We start from the raw sequence: 19,746 nt of genomic DNA, 5'->3' as shown, positions 1-19,746 counted from the left end.
AAAAAAAATTATGTTGATTTGTTGATTTTTCAAAAAGTTATGGAAGTTTTAAGAAAAAAAAGTGAAAAAATTACGAAAATTAGCGATTTTTAAATTTGTAATTTTTTTGGATATTTCCCCCATTTGCGGGGAACGAGGGAATTTTTTTCAAGTTTTAAGGGTAATGTCTCCAACTAGATACGATTTGTGATCTTTTGACGTATTTTTGAAAGAAATCGGTCCAGTGAGAGCTGAGAAAAAGTGGCAACAGACATTAAAAAAAATAAATAAAAAAAATAAAAAAACACATCATAGTAAAATTAATAACTTCTCCGCTTCGCATCGAAGCTAAAATCTGTAATTATTATTTATAAATGTTATATTTTTAGCTTTTATTTAATTTTATTGAAGAATTAAATAATCACCTACTTAAATATTTTTAAAACTTATGGTTCATTAGTATTGATAATGTTGCTAGGTTGTAAATATTTATAATAGTTAAAACTTAGACTATTGTTATAGGTTTTAAATTATATAATTTATATCTATTATACTATATAACACTTGTAATCAGGCTTGTAGCCAGAAAATGTTTATTGGAGGGGCCAACAATTTTGGGCCCTTGTATCATTTTCCATAATTTGTTTCCCATGAAAAGCTTTTGGGGGGGAGCTCCCTTCACTCCTCCTTAGACAGTATCCCATACTATGAATCTTACAAGTTCAAGAATTTACCATTGGCTGGTTAAAAACAAATTGTTTTCTTATAAAGTATACTAATTATTACAGTATTATAAAAAATGGATAGTACCTATAATTAAAAAAAAAAAAATACTTTCATCTTAATTATCGGGATGAATTTTTCATATTGTGAAAAATAAATAAAATAATGATGTGAACATAAACTGATTTAATTTTTCAACTTTTAAGCTATTAAGAAAAAATAATTTATACCTAAATACTAATAACAAATAAGTTATAAATAATTTTTAAAATAAATATAAATTTTAAACAATGTAAAATTTATTTTATTTAAAATTAAAAACAATTCCTGCCTTTTTTTTAGTCATATTTTTATTACTATTATTTAGAGCACGCAAATAACAAATTAACAAAAACAAATAGATTACCTATTGTAACTACTAAATTATAAAAAAAGAAACAGATTAAAGATAAGATATATCGAACAAATTTTCATGGAGTATTACTCTGTCGAATTTTGTAATCAACTAGATTCTAATCATTGCAGATACTTGGTAGTTTGTTATCATTTGTTGGACCAGAGTTAAAAAAATTTACCTACAACCACATTTGGAGTAACTGCTATTCCATTTATTATTACGTCTAGAACGTTATCTTTTTCAAATAACGTTTTCTATGAATATAAAAATGAAAATACACCCATAATAATAACTGTATTACCCAATAGTAATCACAAATTAATAATAATTTCAATGTATATAAGGCCTAGTACGTTTTTGATAATTCGTAAAAATAATTGAATTTTAAATTTGGGCCCTGGGTCCCATTAAATCCAAGGGGATTTAATGGGACTATGTCTACGTGCCTGTGTTATAGTCTTGTAGAAGCGTAAATAAAACGTTTGAACGTTCGAGATGTTCAGACTCTGAAGAGACGAGAATATCGTCTAAATAAGATTCAAAAAAATCTAAGTCACTTACGATTTTATTGATAGGACGCTGAAAAGTTATGCAGCGTTGCGTAGGCCAAATGGCATTGCTAAAAATCCATATAATCCGAATGGCGTAATTACTGCTGTTTTTGAAATGTCATTAGGCTCAACCGGAATATGAAAATATGCACTTTTTAAATCAATAGTGGAGAAAATCATTTTTTCATCGAGTCTTTATGTAATATTTTGGACATGCGGTATTTCGATCTGGAACACAGTTACGTTATTTAAACGACGGTTGTTTTTGATAATTTGTAAAAATAATTGAATTTTAAATTTGTGGCGGCCGGCCCTGAGTCACATTAAATCTAAGAGGAGCCAGGCCCACCCATATCTACGTGCCTGCTTGTAATATTACAATTCTTAAAATATTTTTTGTAATATAAAATTTAAAATATTTATGAAATGTAAATATAAATAATTAAACTATAAATATTTTTAATATGTAGTAGCCAATATCCCTTGTTACTGTGGTTTTATTAGCTTCGATGCGAAGCTGAGAAGGTATTAATTTTACTATGATGTATTTTTTTTTTTATTTATTTATTTTTTTGTGTCTGTTATCACTTTTTCTCAGCTCTCACCGAACGGATTTCTTTCAACAATACGTCAAAAGATCACAAATCGTGTCTAGTCGAAGACACCCTCAAAAATTGAAAAAATTTTCTTCGTTCCCCGTAAATGGGGGAAACCTCAAAAAAATTACAAATTTAAAAATCGCTAATTTTCGAAATTTTTTCAATTTTTTTTACTTAAAACTGCCATAACTTTTTCAAAAATGAATAAATCAATATAATTTTTTTTTTATATAGATGCTTGATATCTTTACCTATCATTTGGTATATTTTTTTTATAAATTTAACCCTTTACCAGCCCACAGAGGGGGATTCAAATTGACAACTTTTTCACAAAAAATTGATATTTGAAAATGTTCCGGAAATACTGACACTTTTATATATATCTTAAATTAAAGCAAATGTAATATACTTTATTATGGAAAAAATAATTTCGAGCTTTATTTTGTCTTCATGGTGAAAATAGCTCCTGTATGCTATTTTTGTGTTAAAATTCTCGATTCTATATTTTACATTTTTAACTTTAAAATGTTATAACTTTTTGAAAAATGTATGGATCAATACAATTTTTTTATATGAAATAATATTTATATACTTCTTTCATTCGACATACTTTTTTTTTAAATTAAACCATTTCCCTTAATACAAGGGGGCTTCAAAACATAAATGCATATAGAAAGTAGAACTTTTTCAACTTAATTTTTAAAAGTGTTCCGGAAATACTGACACTTATATATATATATATATATATATATATTAAATTAAAGCTTATGTAATATACTTTAATATTAAAAAAAAAAAATTTTGGACTTTATTTTGTCTTCATGGTGAAAATGGCTATCGAATGCTATTTTTCTGTGAACAATAGAAACCCATTTCTTTACTTACTGTACACTATATATTTATATAATTATTTTATATTATATGAGGTCAGACTAGCCTAGCAGGTAGAAAAGTATGTTTTGGCTCACAGTCATGAGTTCGATCCCCAGGGTGTCAACAAAATTTTTATTGTATTTTTTTCATTGGTTGCAAGCTGGTGCAAACTGACCATAATACCTGTCCTGCTCATCATTGGCATAGCCAATAATAATCTTTAACTCCTTAAAATGTGAAAGATGACTACCACCTGTTTTAGCATATTACGTTTGGGAAATAGAAAAATGTAAAACATATCATTTATTTTATTCTTAATTATTTTAGATTTTAAGAGAAAATTTATTTGGAGGTCAAAGAGAACTACTTATATCGTCTAGTACAGCTAAAGAATTGAAGGTTGAATCTGTTGGAGGATACTTATATTGGTCTACTGAATATTCAATTCAATCATCTAAACTTAATGGAAAAGAACTTTATAATTACTACACAGTTAACTATATAACTGGAGAAAGTAAGTTTCAAATTTAAATTCAATTTTAAGTAAATATTATAAATGGATTATTTAAAAAACTTTGTGGGTATAATTTACACTGATTAATAACATAGTCGGTTACAAAGATATATCATTCAATAACTTTTGTTCCAATAATCATTTGCTATCATTTTTTTAAACAATTTTTCAATTTGACCATGCTAAAAGCATAATTTTAGCTTTGATGCGAAGCTAAAAAGGTATTAATTTTACTATGATGTGTTTTTATTTTTTATTATTTTTCTCTAATAGTAAAAAAAACATATATTTTTTTTTTTCGAAATTACTAAATAGCTATTGTTAGTTTTTTTCTTATAAAGCATTTTGATATACAGAGTTGTTTATTATAAACCATTCAATTACCCCAAAAATAAATACAATATTGAAAAAAGAAAGTTTTTATTTCTTTTAGTTACATATAATATTCTTTGATTATTCATCTAATAATTCTTTTTTAGAATCATCATTTATTACTTAAAAGAGGGTCAACTTTATTATTTTAAATGGCAACATACATGTTTAACTAGCATATAAAATAGGAAATAATCTAATTAAGAAAATGACTGCAACCAGTCATTTTCTTTATATAGTTCTTGGACTAGTATTTTAGAAGTTATTAACAATTTAAAGTAATAAATGAAATTAAGAAGTAGGAGCAGCTATTTTTATCACTAGTCATTTCCCGGCTGTACGTTTCGTTCTGTCTAAATACAAAAATAATAATAATTTCCAAAATACTGGTCCAAAAATTATTATCCACCAGTTATTTTCTTAATTAGATTATTTCCCTTTTTATACAGTAGTGGTCAAAATTATAAGACACTCTCAAATTTTATATTTATATTTATATTTTGGGCTTGTACACAATCATAAGCATTTAAATCATCAAGTAAATTCATGAAATTTTTTTCTTTTTTTAATGCTTATAAACTTAAAATAAAACCGTTTATTTTACATTAGTGCCATTTGCAACTTTATTTTATTTACATTTTCGTTAAAAGTATTCTTGCAAATACAGCAAAATTCAGTCATTAAATCATTTTTAAAAAATTTTTACTAACATTCAAATGCGTAGATAGTTGGATGTTGAACAACTAAATACTAAATAATTGAACTTATAAACTGTCAAATAAATCCTTATAATTATTTCATGTTAATTATAATAAAAAATATGTCGTTTTATTTTATTAAATTAAAAAAAAAAGATGTTTTGTTTCTAAATATCATCAATGTTGAAAATTTGTAAAATTTCTTAATACATTATTTGAAATAACATGAAATATATACGTTTTTACATGATTTTTAAATAGCATATTGAAAAGATAAACTTATTTTATAGTAAATTACAAAAAAAAAAAAAAATAATAATGCTTATGATTGTGTACAAGCCTAAAATCAAAACACATGAAATGTAAAATTTGAGGTTGTCTTATAGTTTAGACCACTACTATAAGTTAGTTAAATATATATGTTGTATTTAAAAAAATAGAGTAGACACCCCTAGACATTATAAGGGATGATGCTAAAAAGTAATTATTAGTTGACATCCATGAAATATATGTAAATAAAAAATGAAAAAAATTGTTTTCATTATTGTATTAATTTTGCGATTAAATGAGTGGTTTATGATAAATCGATCACTTATACATTACAAATTAAATAAACAAAAGATTCCCACAATTACTCATCTTTTATGTGTAAATAGTCACCAAGATTAAATAAAAAATTGACATTTATGGAGAAAAATAATTCTACTTATAGAATTGACACAATGAGCTTTTATTATTTTTGGATACAGAAAAAAATAATCTTTTATATGAAAAAAATATGTGAAATCTTTAATAAATAATGAATAAAATGAAAAATAAAAATAATAATGATAAAAATAAAAATAAATAATGGTTGGTATTTAATTTAGTTTTTTCTATGTTCTGAAAAATCGAGATTTTACATACAGACAATTTTTTTATGTGAATTACAAACTGTTATTATTGTATAAAAAAAATGTATTTTTTTTTAATTATCATTCTACGGCTTAATAAGTACTTACAACCTAGTGCCTATATTTTAGATATAAAAATATTTTCCTATCTCTTAATTTTAAAAATTAATTACCCTAAATTCATAAAAGTTATATTTTGTAATATAAAAATATTTTTTAAGAAATTGTATAAAAATTTACTTATTGTACTAAATTTAATATGTATGAAATATTCATTATGTAAATATTTAAAAATATTAAATATTTAAATATTCTACAAATAAATATTCATTTAAGAAAAAATTAAGTGTACTTACTAGTTAGTGTCTACCCTTAAGTTTTTTATTTTGCTTCTTTATTTTTAGTTACAAGTTTGGCTGTAGATTCTGTTGGACATTGGGTATATTGGATACTAAGAGAAAAGGATAAGTCAAAGTTATTTCGAGCGCCTACTTTTGAAAAACTTATAGATTCTATTTTTAGTCCTGTGCAGGAGTTTGAAAATTTAAATTCTCAAGGTACAACATAATAATATACCTTATGAATTAGTTGTAGATGTCAAATTATTTTCTTTTATATCCAGGACCTTTATTCTATGTAGACCATCATTTATTGTGGCTTCAAAATGGTAATGATTTGGTGATTAGTGATTCAGATGGTCAGTATCCAGCCATCATAAAAGCTTTGAATTTTAATGGTATACAGACATTTACTGTGCTTGATCCACATACCCGACCTAAACCTAATGGTATTTTATTTTTAAGATCAAATTTATATATCTTGTATAATTTTTAATATAATGTAGGATCTAATACTACAGTTATACCTGAAGAAGTTAATATTAATATGATTAAAGTGTATCCTAAAATTAATGATACAACTTTTGAAATTGTATGGAACCCAGTGACTAATGTTAACCATGGATTGGTTTTATATAATGTAATAGTTTTGGAAAAGGAAGACAATACAAATTCATGCATTAGTAATGTTAGTTTAAATATAACTACTGGTTATTATTGATCTTTAAAATACATTTAAACCATTTATTTTTCAGTTTAATACACCCAATACTCATGTTTTAATACACAGTGTTCCGTTAAAAATAAGTATTGAAGCAACTACTGTATGGGGCTCATCTAAAACTGTTACTGTTTTTTCACCAATTCCTCCTGAGCCTACTAATATAAGAATTTTTACAAAAATTAACTTCTCTGACCAAAATAGAGATATTGTCTTACAACACTCTAGATTAGACAATATATCTCATTATGAAGTTCATTGTCAATACAATAATGACTATATCTGGAGAAATTGCTCAAATAAAACAATTATTTCTTCAAGTATTCAAACAACCTGGAAAAATCTATCATTAAACATAGATTATGAATTCAAAGTAAACTTAATAACTAATATAAGTATAATGTCTCCTTTAAATTATTATTTTTTAATTACACAGATTAAAGCTTGTTCAACAGCAAGTTGTGGAAAATGGAGTAAAGTTATTGTTCTAAATAAAGTTTTTTCAGTTACAAGTTTAAATACTGCAATGGTATTTGATTCTGAAATATTAATATTTCATGCAAACAAGCTAAATAACCAAACACTTATTAAGACTGATAGTTTAGTGAAATTTGTAGCATTTGATTCTCTTGAAGATATTGTTTATTGGAGTGATGGTATCAACATTTTTAATTCTTCTATTAATATATCTGATCAAACTAAGGTAAATACTATTTTATGTAAAACATTAAACTGGAAATAAAATGTATTTTGTTGTTCTAAAAATTAACAATACACACTAAAAAGACGGTAGCCGTCTAAATTTTATCTATCTTGATCAATTCTAAGACGTTTTTCAAGAATACTTTACTTCCTATTTGAATAACATGGAAAAATGAGATTTTTGTTTAAAACTGTTAATTTTTCAAAAAATGTACATTTTTTGTAATTATTATTGTACATTGTAAAAGCTAAAATTTTTCATAAGATACACACCTAAAATATTTAATTTAATAATTTTTATTTATTTTTTGAGCTTGTTTAAATTTTTACTATTAGTAAAATGTTATAATAAAATTGAAACAAGTGAGAAATTAAATGTTTTAGGTTTTCATTTTGTAGCAAATATTATTTTTTGCAATGTGTAAAAACAATTACAAAAAAATATGTAATAAAAAATTAAATTATTAAATATATCTGTTTTAACCATTGACTTTAAAAATGATTTTTAAAAAAAATTTTTATTAATAAATAGAATTTTGTTAGAAAAAATATTATTTAACTACTTGCAGGGACGTTTATAAAAGGGGGCAATTGAGTACCGTTGCTCCAGACAGCAACATTTTTTTGTAACCATTATATTTAAAATTGAGATGGTGTATAGGGGTGGTAATAAAACTTTATCTGGGGTGTCAAAACTCTAAATACGTCTCTGACTATTTGAAATGTTTTTAAATAATTTGTTTTAAACTATCATAATTTTATATGAATCCATTCAATATTACTAATTTATGAATATTTTATTAAATTACTTGAAAAAAATTTAAAAGAAAATAAATACTAATTATTTTACTGTAGGTTTATACTAAAACAGATAATCGAGTGAAGATTGAAAACTTGTCATTTGATTGGGTGTCAAGAACATTACTTTGGTGTGAAACCTCTATTAATCAGTCTACTATTATAAGTTGGGACCTTATATCTGGATCTCGAAATATTATCATTACAAGTTTACATAGTACTATAAATTTTTTAGTAGTTCCTTCTGAAAGGTATGATAATTTATTGTTTTTTAATCAATTAAAATAAATACTTATATAATTATTAAAATATAGAATGTTGATTTGGATTGAAAAATCTAACTTTTATGGTACTAAGAAAGTAATGAAACTGAGTATGGATACTCATAGTATTCATCGATTTTATAATTCTATTTTGGATAATGAAAAAAACAATTGTAATTGTTCAAATATGAACCCTATTAATGATGTTATTACTTTATACATTTCCAATAATGGCAAAAATAAACTTCTATGGATTGATAGTGACAAACAAAATATTATTATTTCTGATATATATGGTTGTGAATGTTGGACTGTAAAATTTATGTTTCCAATACATGGCATAACATCAATGGCTGTTGATAGGAATAACTTATTTTGGACTACAAATAAAAAATCTTTATATTTTTTAAGTATTGAAGAAGAAAATAATCTGCCTATCATCAAAAATTACAATACGACTAATTATTTGGATAACATAAATGCTGTTTTTACAATTGATAGAATGCCTGAAACATGTAAAAATAAAATAAAATAATTTTGTGATGTGACTCATTTTTTAGTTAAAATATTTCTTTAAGTGTTAACCAATAACATTTATCAAGGTACAATGAGTCCCCCAAAACACTTTAACAAATGTTACCTTATTTTTAATTCTTTAAAAATACTTATTGAACTATAAAAATTATTAAATTTTTAATAAAATTTATTCTTTTCAAACATTTTTTTACAATATTTTAATGCCTGGATCAATTATAATGTCTTGTAAAATAAAATAATTTTTAGAAAAAAATTATTGGATGAAAATGTACAAGTTAACATAACATTTTTTGTCTTGTAATTAATATATTTTAAATGTTATTTTAATTTCATTTATTTATTAATATTAGTTTGTATCATTGATCATTTATATTGTCAATAGTCACATCATAAACATTTATAAACTTAAATAATAATTAAATAAAAAGATGGTTATATTATTGTTATAGTTAAACGACCGAATCCACCAGGACTTCCAAAGGTAAATTGTTTGTTATCTGGTTGTACCGTTCATTGGGACAAGTCAGAGTCTGCTGTAGAAGTAATATATCATTTGGACAGGAGATTTGTTATAGATGATAGAAATAAAAGAAGTTTGAGAAATATAGAACATGACTGGATGCCAGTTTATAAAGGACCTAGTAATACTTATTCTATAATATTTAATATCATCATTTTTATTTGTAGTTGTATTTTTATCTATAAAAAAAATTAAGAAAGTATAATTGAATTATACTAAATTAGATAGAAGAAATTATTTTTTCTATAATTATATAGAAGAAAGCTTTATGCCTATTGTAAAATTAATAATTGTTATAACTAGTGGCGTATAGTAAAAAAATCTATAAAATTCTATAATTTTGACTTTTTTTTTTCTCATCACTTCATTTTAAAGATGTATACTGCTATCAATGTGGGCCAAAGACTCTGCGGCTATACTGCTGATAATAACTCTTATTAGTTTTCCATGTTTTTCTATTTTCTTAAAGTTTAACTATTATTTAATAACAATAATAAGAAAAATATAATTCATTATACAGAAATTTTATCTTAAATCTATTTTATAATTACAGTCTATTAATTGATGCATAATTTTATATTCAACACAAGTTTACTATTGACATTGTTGAACTACAAGTGTAGAAAAAAATTTTTGATAAATGTCATAAAAATAATTTATGACCATTAAAACAGCTTATTATTGACCTTGTTATTATTTAAATCAAACTAATGATGATTTTGCATTTTAAGATCAAAATTGTTTGAAATCTTTTTTCTATCATACCAACAAACTAAAAATAGGGATTCCTATTGAAGAAAATTAAAATTTATGTTTTTATCCTTGATAGGATGAAAAATAAATTAATTTAATTACATATTGTTACAATAAGTGTTATCAGTATTGTTTTAGTGACAGTTATTCATTTTACAACTTTAATTGATCTGGTATATTCTTACACTTAGTTAATCATATTCATAGTTTCTTTATCAGTTTTTGTTACTTAAGTATACTTGTTTTCCTGCTTTAAGACGCCTTACTTTTGGGTAATTTTATACTTCTTTTATGCTGACGCAGTTTACTCGATTCTTCTTATCAGTGCTTGTTCAGTAATAGTTTTAGTTACTACTTGTTGCTAATTTCATTACTTTATTTGCGGAGACTTAAACGCCTGTTTGTCATCATATTTCAATCTTTAATTATGAACTCTATGTGATAAAGACCTTTCGATCGCCACAACAAATTTGCAAATCAATGTTGATAGTATCCTTATATGGACAAAAAAATGGAAGATACTATTAAATAGTTCAAAATCAGTACACGTGAACTTTACAAATAGAGTAACAAAGCCCAACCCGATAATGTTTGATGGTAAATTAATCCCACAAGAAAAGTCGGCAAAATATCTAGGTATGCATTTAGACTCTAAATTAAACTGGAGTATACACATTAAAATGAAATTAAAACAAAAAAGAAGTAATATGTATTGGTTAATTGGTCGGAGATCACAATTATCAATAGAAAATAAAAGATTACTTTATGTATCTATCTTAAAACCAATATGGACTTACGGCATTCAACTATGGGGCTGTGCTAGCAAGTCTTGGATTGATAATTTCAAACTATGCAAAACGTTACTCTCCGTACTATTACAAATGCGTACATGTACGAAAAAAATGACAATATTCATATTATGAATGGATATGATGATACCAACCGTCAGAGAAGAAATTCAACGGTATGCCAGGGCACATGAAAATCGTCTGAAGACCCACGTCAACATAGCTGCTGCTCAACTGCTTGATTACTCACAAGATGTTAGAAGAAAAAAAAATAAACCATACGACTTGTTGTAAATATATATTATTTAATGTAAATTTACTGAAGTTTGGAGACTCTTCACTGGAAGTTTCTCTCCTTCATTGTGTATAATATCTTAATTATACATTTTATGTAATTTTAGATGTAAACTTTTGTAAAAAATGTTGATTAAAACCGCAAGGTCGTCTCAAATATATATTACTTGTGATAAAAAAAAAAAAAAAAATTATGAACTCTAAATCACCTATTAGTTCAAAAGTAAAAAGTGACACTCCTGTTAAGAGTTTACTTCCTAGTCGCCTACTAAAAACTAAATCTAGTTCATCCCTGGAGCCTACTTCAAATGAAGATATTCTTTTAGCAATAAATTTCTTGCAACAAAAACAGGATCAGATGCTTTCTTAAAGCAAATTTTATGCAGATACCTATACTACTCAATTAAATGAACTTATTGCAAAATTATCTTTTCTATCAGCGCAAATAACTGAACTTCAAGCTGAAAATAATTCTCTACGTGAAGAAATTTCAAGTCTCAAGGATAAAGTTAAACATTTAGAACTCTTTCCTCAAATTGACTATGTTACTTTCGTGCCAAAAATCATTCAGGAACTATCCGATCGTGAACGCTGTTGCTTCAATCTTATTGCTCACGGTGTTCCTGAATCTACTTCCTCAGTTATATCAGCTCGAGTTATCGATGACATTAATCATTTGAAGTCTGCACTAGAGCCCTTCTCGGTCTCATTACAGCCAGATTTCAAATTGATCCGCTTGGGTAAAGTTTCTACCGATTCTTCTCGAACGCTAAAAATAATTTTTAGTTCTAAGGAGGTTGCATTAAGCGTCTTATCCTCCTATTCAAACGCTAAGAAATCTATCCCTAGAGTCGCCTAATCATTCAATATCGTTCGTGATAAAACTCTTCTTGAACGTGAACTTCTTCGATCCTGTCACCGTGAATTTGATCGTCGATTTGCCGCCGGCGAGAAAGATATAAACATCGCCTACGTCAATGGATTTCCTTCAATTGTGAAATAACGCTCAAAAAACGGCAATTCTACCTCAAAAAACAAGCGCATTGTATTGTAGATTTTTTTGGTCTCTATCAAAATTGTCGAGGTCTTCGTACAAAATGATTTAACTTTAAGTGTAATGTTGCATATTTTGATTTTATTTTTATACTTCTCACTGAAACTTGGTTAAATTACTCATTTCATTCTAGTGAACTTGGTCTCACGAATTATAATGTTTTCCGATGTGACCGTTCATGTTCTCGTGGTGGCGGCGTACTTAATGCAGTACGTAGAGATATTCCAACTTTTTAAATTACTGTTCCCAATAAATCTGTAGAACAATTGTTTGTCTCCTTTAAATTAGATTCTCGTTTTTTTGTTATAAGCTCCGTCTACCTTCCTCCATCCAGTGATTTGTCCCTCTATGATGCCTATGTCTCTTCCGTTGATTATATTATCCATCGTTATCCAAAGTTTTCTTTTATTTTTTGTGATGATTTCAATTTGCCAGAATTTAATTGGTCTAATGATGCTAGTGGAATTATATATTCTTCTCTTTTACCTTCTCGTTTCTTCTGTATCCTAAAACATTTGCTTTTCATGGTTTCTACAGCATAACTGTATTTTAAATTCACATGGCTCACTTTTAGATCTAGTGTTTAGTAACGTTCCTGACATATCAGTTAGCTTGGCTCCTGAGCCATGTGTTCCTATTGACCCCTATCACCCTGCTCTCAATCTTTCCTTTCCAGTTACTAACCAGTTTTCTAATTCCTCTTTACTCAAAACTTTCTTTAACTTTAATTTGGCTAATTATCTGAGTATTGAACAATTTTTAAACTCCTATAATTGGAAGTCAACTTTTTCCTCTTTAAATGTGGATCAAGCAGTAAATAGCTTCATGGATGCACTTCACTCTTCAATATTACAATTCGTTCCTCAACATAAATCCCATTCCTCCACATTTCCTCCATGGTTTAACTCTGAATTGAGAAACCTTGTTTTTGAAAAAAGGTATGCTCATTATAAATTTAAAAAAACCCCTTCTCTTGATAACTATCGTCATTTTTCACAATGCCGTGTATGCTATAAATATCTTTTTAAGAAATATTTTCGTTCATATACTGCTAAAGCTGAAATCTGCCTTCTTACAAACCCTAAATTCTTCTGGAAATTTGTACGTAAAAATAAATCTTCTGTTCTTCCTAATTGCGTTAGTTATAATGGCGCAGTTTCCGATAGTACACTGTCTATGTCAAACATATTTTGTAAACATTTTTCCTCCGTCTTTTCTCAATCCTCTTCCCCTTCTCTTAATATCCTCCCCCCCATTTATTTTACGATCTTCCTAATAACGCCTCTTTTTCAATAGATGATGTTTTCAATGGTCGTCTATCTAACCTTAATAATAATAAATCTATTGGGCCTGACGGTATTCCTGGTAACTTCCTATTTAACCTACGACATTCAATATCCTTCCCACTCTGGATGCTTTTCCAAAAATCTCTTGATGAAGGATCGTTTCCATCCATTTTCAAAATTTCCTCTATTACTCCCCTTTTTAAATCCGGTGATCCTACTCAAGTTGTGAATTATCGTCCTATTTCTAACCTTTCTCATTTATCAAAACTTTTTGAGTCCCTTGTCTTTCATTCAATTAAATCTAGTAATAATAACTTTCGTATTAACGAACAACATGGTTTCCGTCATGGCCGATCTACTTTAACATGCAATCTTGTATTTAAATCTTTCATTACCGATTCTTTCCTTGTCCATGCTCAAGTAGATGTCATTTATACTGATTTTTCAAAAGCCTTCGCTGGTTTTGGTGAACCACTCCTCTCTTGGTTAATTTCATATTTAACTGAAAGAAACCAGTAGGTAAATGTTCAAGGTTGTGCTTCTGAAGTGATAACCCCCTCCTCCGGTGTTCCACGAGGTTCAATCCTATCTCCCCTTCTTTTTCCATTTTTGTAAATGGCGCAAATTCTGTTTTACAGCATGCTAAAATACTTTTTGCAGATGACTTCAAATTGTTTATGCGTATTACAAATAGTTTCGATGCTACTTTACTTCAAACTGATCTAGATCGCTTAGTTAGTTGGGCTGAATCAATGGGCTTGACTTTTAATACCTCTATGTTATAAAATGACTTTTTCACGTATTTCTAATCATATATCTTCAACTTACTATATTCATAACCATCCTATTTCTTCTGTTCCTTCTATAGTTGACCTTGGGTTTCGTCTTACTCCTACTTTAAATTTTCGACTTCATATTGAAGAAGTATGTTGTAAGGCTCTGAAAACTTTAGGTTTTATTCAGAGAATTTCTCATAAATTTCACCTCTCAAGACCACTAAAAAATCTTTTTTATTCACTAGTTCGCCCTATCCTTAAGTATGGTTCGGTTTTATGGGATCCTTACATAGCTACCGACTCTATGATGCTTGAAAGATTGCATCGTAAATTTTTACGCTTTGCGGCTCATATCCTTAATATCCCCCATCCACCTCATGACTTAACTCCTATTCAAAATTTCTTACAACTTCCTTCCTTATCTGCTAGAAGACATGACTCTAATATCCGTTTCCTTTCTAAACTCTCAGCTGGCTTGATTGATTCTCCTGTCCTACTTTTTAAATTGAACTATCGGTTACCTGTTCGTTCAACTCGCTATACTGCCCCTTTCCTCATTCCTCATTCATCTTCTAATTATATTTTTCATTCCGCTCTCCCACGTTTAATGTGCATTGCAAATAATGACCCTGATTTTTTACATTCTTTTCATTTTTTATGTAGTCATTTAGCCTTCCTATTTAATATTTAAATTTTTGATTATGTTTAAATTTTTCTTTTTCTCTTTGTCAAGCTTAAGTTATTAATGTTTCATTTTTAGTTATTAGATAATTTTAAGTTAACTGTCTAGTACATATTGTATTTTTTGGGCTATTGCCTGTATAATTTATAGTAAATAAATAAATAAATATTGTAGAATTTCTCGAATTAAATAATATTTTCCCCTACGAAAATTTAATCCATAATGAATCACCCTGAATTTCATTTATAATATGTTTATATTTAACTATTTCTTGATCTTACCATTTCTATAATATATTTCAAAAAAATATTTTTAGATAACTATTGGTTTATTCCTGATGTTAAACCAAATTTGTCATTTATGTTTCGAGTAAGAGCACGCAATACATTTGGTTGGAGTGACTATATAGCTTCTGATGAACCTTTTAAAGCTCAATACCAAGTTGAAACTTTAAGAGATGAAAATATTCCAAAAATTGTTTTAATTGCATGTTTTATATTCATGTGTTTAATTTTAGCCATGATTACAAATTACTGTAAGTATTTGAATTAAGTTTTTTTTTAATCACTATTTTCTTTTTATTCAAAGTTGTTTTTACATAGATTGGGGACCATGTAAAACCAAAGGACCTATGAGACCTGATGTAGAGTTAGGTCGGCTGAGAGAAATGCCTCAAAGGTCAACTTTCTTTCACGCAATTAATGTTGGATATCAAGGTGCTGTTTTATTTAAAAAAAAAGAAAAAAGTGAATTACCAATTATTAAACGGGAGCAGATCTCACTTAATAAACAGTTAGGATCTGGAGCATTTGGGGAAGTCTTTGAAGGCAAGATTAAAAATCTTATTAATTGTGAAACTGAAACAAGAGTTGCCATTAAAGTATTGAAAGAAGGAGCAACTCAAAGTGAAATGGCAGCATTCATGAAAGAAGCTAAGCTAATGAATAACTTTAAACATAAACATATTTTGCAACTTATTGGAGTTTGTATAGATAATGATCCAAATTTTATTATTATGGAACTTATGGAAGGTGGAGATTTATTAAGTTATTTAAGGAAAAACAGGCCTACTTCAGTAAGACATTGAAAAATTTGTTGCTTCTGAATGTTTAATTGTTTTTTTTATATTGTTTTTTTAGGTAACCAAGTCATGTTTAACACTAATTGATTTAATTCGAATGTGTATTGATGTAGCAGAAGGTTGTTCATATTTGGAACAAATGCATTTTGTTCATCGAGATTTAGCATGTAGAAATTGCTTGATAACATCATCTGATCCTAGAAATCTTGTTGTCAAAATAGGAGATTTTGGTCTAGCTCGCAATATTTACACTCATGATTATTATAGAAGGGCTGGAGAATCTTTATTGCCTGTAAAGTTAGTATTTTTAATTTTTTCAACTTTTGATTGATAATTTCTTAGTGGACAGTATGGGCGAGTCGGTAATGTGGCAGTGCTTAGCGCACAATGCCTTGGATTCAAAACTTGGTCATGGGCGGCTTCATTTTCCGAACGATCTGTTCAGTAGTTGAAGTCACCATCCTCCTCTCTCCGGCGACGGACTAACATCCCATCGTAGAGTATAAATGGTTAAAAAAACCTCCTCCTTTGGGAGAGGCTGCTATGGTGGTTCTTAATTGAGCCAATAAAAGTTCTAAAATTCTTAGTTCATTTAACATTTGTTAGAATTTAAAATAATATTGAACAATATATATTAATAAATTATAAATATAAAATTATGAAAAGAACAAATTTTTATTAGTCAATTTTATTCAAAATATAATTATGGTCATAAAAAAGATTTTTAATTTTAAAAAAAGTATATTAAATTTTTTTGTATAAATTTTCTCAGTTGAATTAATGAAAATTTTTTTTTTTTCCATGAAACATTAAATGTTTAAAATAAAATTTTTTTATATTGTATTTATAAAGCAGGAAATTTAATTTAATTATATTTGTAAAACATTATTTTGTACTAGTGCTAATTGTGAGAATATATTATAACCCTAGACCAACGTTCAAGTATAAATAGTGTTTTTGGTTCCAATGAGCGCTAAAACATCTGTGTCTCTGTAAAAAAATACATTTTGATTGGTTTAGAAAACCTAAGCCAATTATTATCTTGTAGTAATCATAATATATATATCAAAAAATATATGAAATCCTTTTGTTGCAATCATTAAATAATTTATCTATTTCTCATGGATACATAATATTTAAATAAATCATTATATTAAGCATCAGAAAAAACATTTTATGGTAACTTAAAGATTTTATCTAGTTGTTGTTGGAATAAAATTTCTGATAAATAAATAAAATAATATAGGTGTTATCACCAATGATATTTGTTAAGTGAATTAATTAAAGACACATGTTGTTTTTAGATGGATGTCACCAGAATCAGTTGTGGATTGTGTATTTACTTGTCAATCAGATGTTTGGGCTTTTGGTGTTTTATTGTGGGAAATAATGTCAATGGGACAACACCCATATCCAGGATATTCAAATTTTAAGGTTATTTGTTATGTACAACAAGGTGGGCGACTAGAAAAACCAATAAATTGTCCCAGAACTTTGTAAGTAATTTAACAATTGACTTGAAAACAAAAATTACTATTAAATGAAATTACATTAAACAGGTATAACTTAATGCAACGATGTTGGAGTGATGATCCAATTAAACGACCTAAATTTGAGTACTGTTTAAAAATTTTAAAATCATTTATGGCCATGCCATTAGATTATGTCAATATATCATATGACTGTAAGTATATAAGTACATAAGTAAATCATTAATTAGTAATTAACAATGTACTGATATAATGAACCATTACATATCTATTTGAGCCTTAACGAATAAAAAGTAAGTGGTATTTTATGTTTTTTTATAGAAAAAATTTTTTGTTGAAAATTAGTTTTTTTCTTATTAATTTAATTGTCACATATACCAGGTACAAATATATTGATTTTTTTTACTTATTCAACATAAATTTTACAGTTTTTTTTAAAAAGACTGATTACTAATTACTTTGAAGTTTTAACATAAAAAAACTGTTCTTCTACCAATCTTTTAACAGCAATAAAACACGCTAATATTAATTTTATGTGAATGATTATTGAAAGGGTCAGTGTAGCTGAGTCGGTAAAGCAGCAGTGTTTGACGTGCACTGCTTCGGGTTCAAAACTCAGTCACAAACGGCTTCATTTGCCGAGCAATAGATTATTAAATTTAGTAATTGGAGTCGCCATCTCTCTCTCTGGTGACGGATAAACCACCTGTCTCAGAGTATCAATGGTTAAGAAACCTCCTTTGACGTAGACCGCTATGGCCCATAATGGGCTTAGGAAGTGTTAAAAAAAAAAGAGATAATTGAACAAATTTAATTGTGAGCATTTTGATATTAATATATAGTTCTCACAAAAAATTATTGCTCACATCATTTTATCTATTAAGGCTTGATATTATATTGATATAATATAACCTTAAAATTACAAATTTAATTTATTTTAGTTTTTTTTTTTTTTTTTTGTAGCACAACTACAAAATTTATCTACATCAGAGTCTTATACAGTTGATATTACTTATTCAGGTTCTTACGATAAACAAATTACACATCCTAAAACAAATGAAGGATATGAAGTGCCTGACAAAATTATTAACAATGAATACTTAAATCTTGGAGGTATAGAATATCTTGATTTATCAAAAACTTCTTTGAAACCACCTATAGCAAATAATGCTAGAAACACTGAACCGGAATTAATAATGACTGAAGACACATTATTATATTGCAATATGAGTACAGAACAATCATAATTTAAATGAAAGTGAGGTTTTAAGAGGAACAAAAGGCATACAAGACTTAAAAAATTTTTGTTAAAATGTTTAATATTTACTATATTAAAATAAAAAGAAATGTGATATATTTGGGAGTAATTATTTACTCTTTGTTCAGCTTTAAACTTAATTTTTGTATATATTTATTGAAATTTTTGTTAACTAAACATTGTTTTTTACTAATAGGTTGTTAATTTTTGTTGAATTATTTATTGAATTTTATTTTTTTGTATACATTTGATTGATTACTGTTAATAGTCAATGATAATTGACAACATCATACTATATTTAAGTTATGTAATAATTATTTGAAACATATTTTTTCCATTTATTTAATTTAAAAAAAAATGTATATAAACACATTATTTTTGTTATTTATAATTATACTACAAGGTTTAAGATGTATTCTTAGTAGTAAAAAGTTCCTAAATAAAAAATAATTATATATAAATATATATTTTTAATTAAAAAGTTAGTGTTATATGCATAAATAAGAAAATTTTGTATTATATAAATATTTCTAATTAGAGATATTAGCTGTATGGACTTAGATTGACGTAAAGATTTTTATCAAAATGAATATTTTCTAATATTATGTATATTTAATAATGCCAATAAAATAGAGACTACATAATCCATAGTTCGATTTTTTTTCTTTGTAGGAAAATTAAGCAACATTCAGGCGTAAAGACTACCCATAATTGACATGATTTTGTAAGTATAGTCCCAACAATAGAAAAGTGCTTAATTTAAGTATAATATTATTTAAATATACCATAAAGAAATAATATTCCAT

General features: G+C 26.7%; 1 protein-coding gene across 1 annotated transcript in view; it reads left to right on the top strand.

Annotated features, from left to right (window-relative positions):
• The window catches only part of LOC126902168 (proto-oncogene tyrosine-protein kinase ROS-like), a 42,752-nt gene extending 23,440 nt beyond the window's left edge, over nt 1–19,312 (top strand). The window contains exons 9-24 of the mRNA XM_050679194.1: nt 1,675–1,744; nt 3,450–3,636; nt 6,004–6,156; nt 6,222–6,386; nt 6,444–6,625; nt 6,693–7,031; nt 7,095–7,361; nt 8,216–8,409; nt 8,473–8,936; nt 9,408–9,599; nt 15,428–15,646; nt 15,714–16,186; nt 16,251–16,489; nt 17,497–17,688; nt 17,752–17,876; nt 18,646–19,312. Of these exons, the coding sequence (XP_050535151.1) occupies nt 1,675–1,744; nt 3,450–3,636; nt 6,004–6,156; nt 6,222–6,386; nt 6,444–6,625; nt 6,693–7,031; nt 7,095–7,361; nt 8,216–8,409; nt 8,473–8,936; nt 9,408–9,599; nt 15,428–15,646; nt 15,714–16,186; nt 16,251–16,489; nt 17,497–17,688; nt 17,752–17,876; nt 18,646–18,929 (3,745 nt within the window). The 3' untranslated portion in view covers nt 18,930–19,312. The remainder of the gene's footprint in view (nt 1–1,674; nt 1,745–3,449; nt 3,637–6,003; nt 6,157–6,221; nt 6,387–6,443; nt 6,626–6,692; nt 7,032–7,094; nt 7,362–8,215; nt 8,410–8,472; nt 8,937–9,407; nt 9,600–15,427; nt 15,647–15,713; nt 16,187–16,250; nt 16,490–17,496; nt 17,689–17,751; nt 17,877–18,645) is intronic.
• The last annotated feature ends 434 nt before the right edge of the window (nt 19,313–19,746 follow it).

The sequence above is a fragment of the Daktulosphaira vitifoliae genome, unplaced genomic scaffold, assembly GCF_025091365.1.
Source record: "Daktulosphaira vitifoliae isolate Bord-2020 unplaced genomic scaffold, ASM2509136v1 Scaffold_3, whole genome shotgun sequence".
Classification (NCBI taxonomy): domain Eukaryota; kingdom Metazoa; phylum Arthropoda; class Insecta; order Hemiptera; family Phylloxeridae; genus Daktulosphaira; species Daktulosphaira vitifoliae.
The sequence above is the reverse complement of the archived record's forward strand: the minus strand, read 5'-3'. Positions and strand labels throughout refer to the sequence as shown.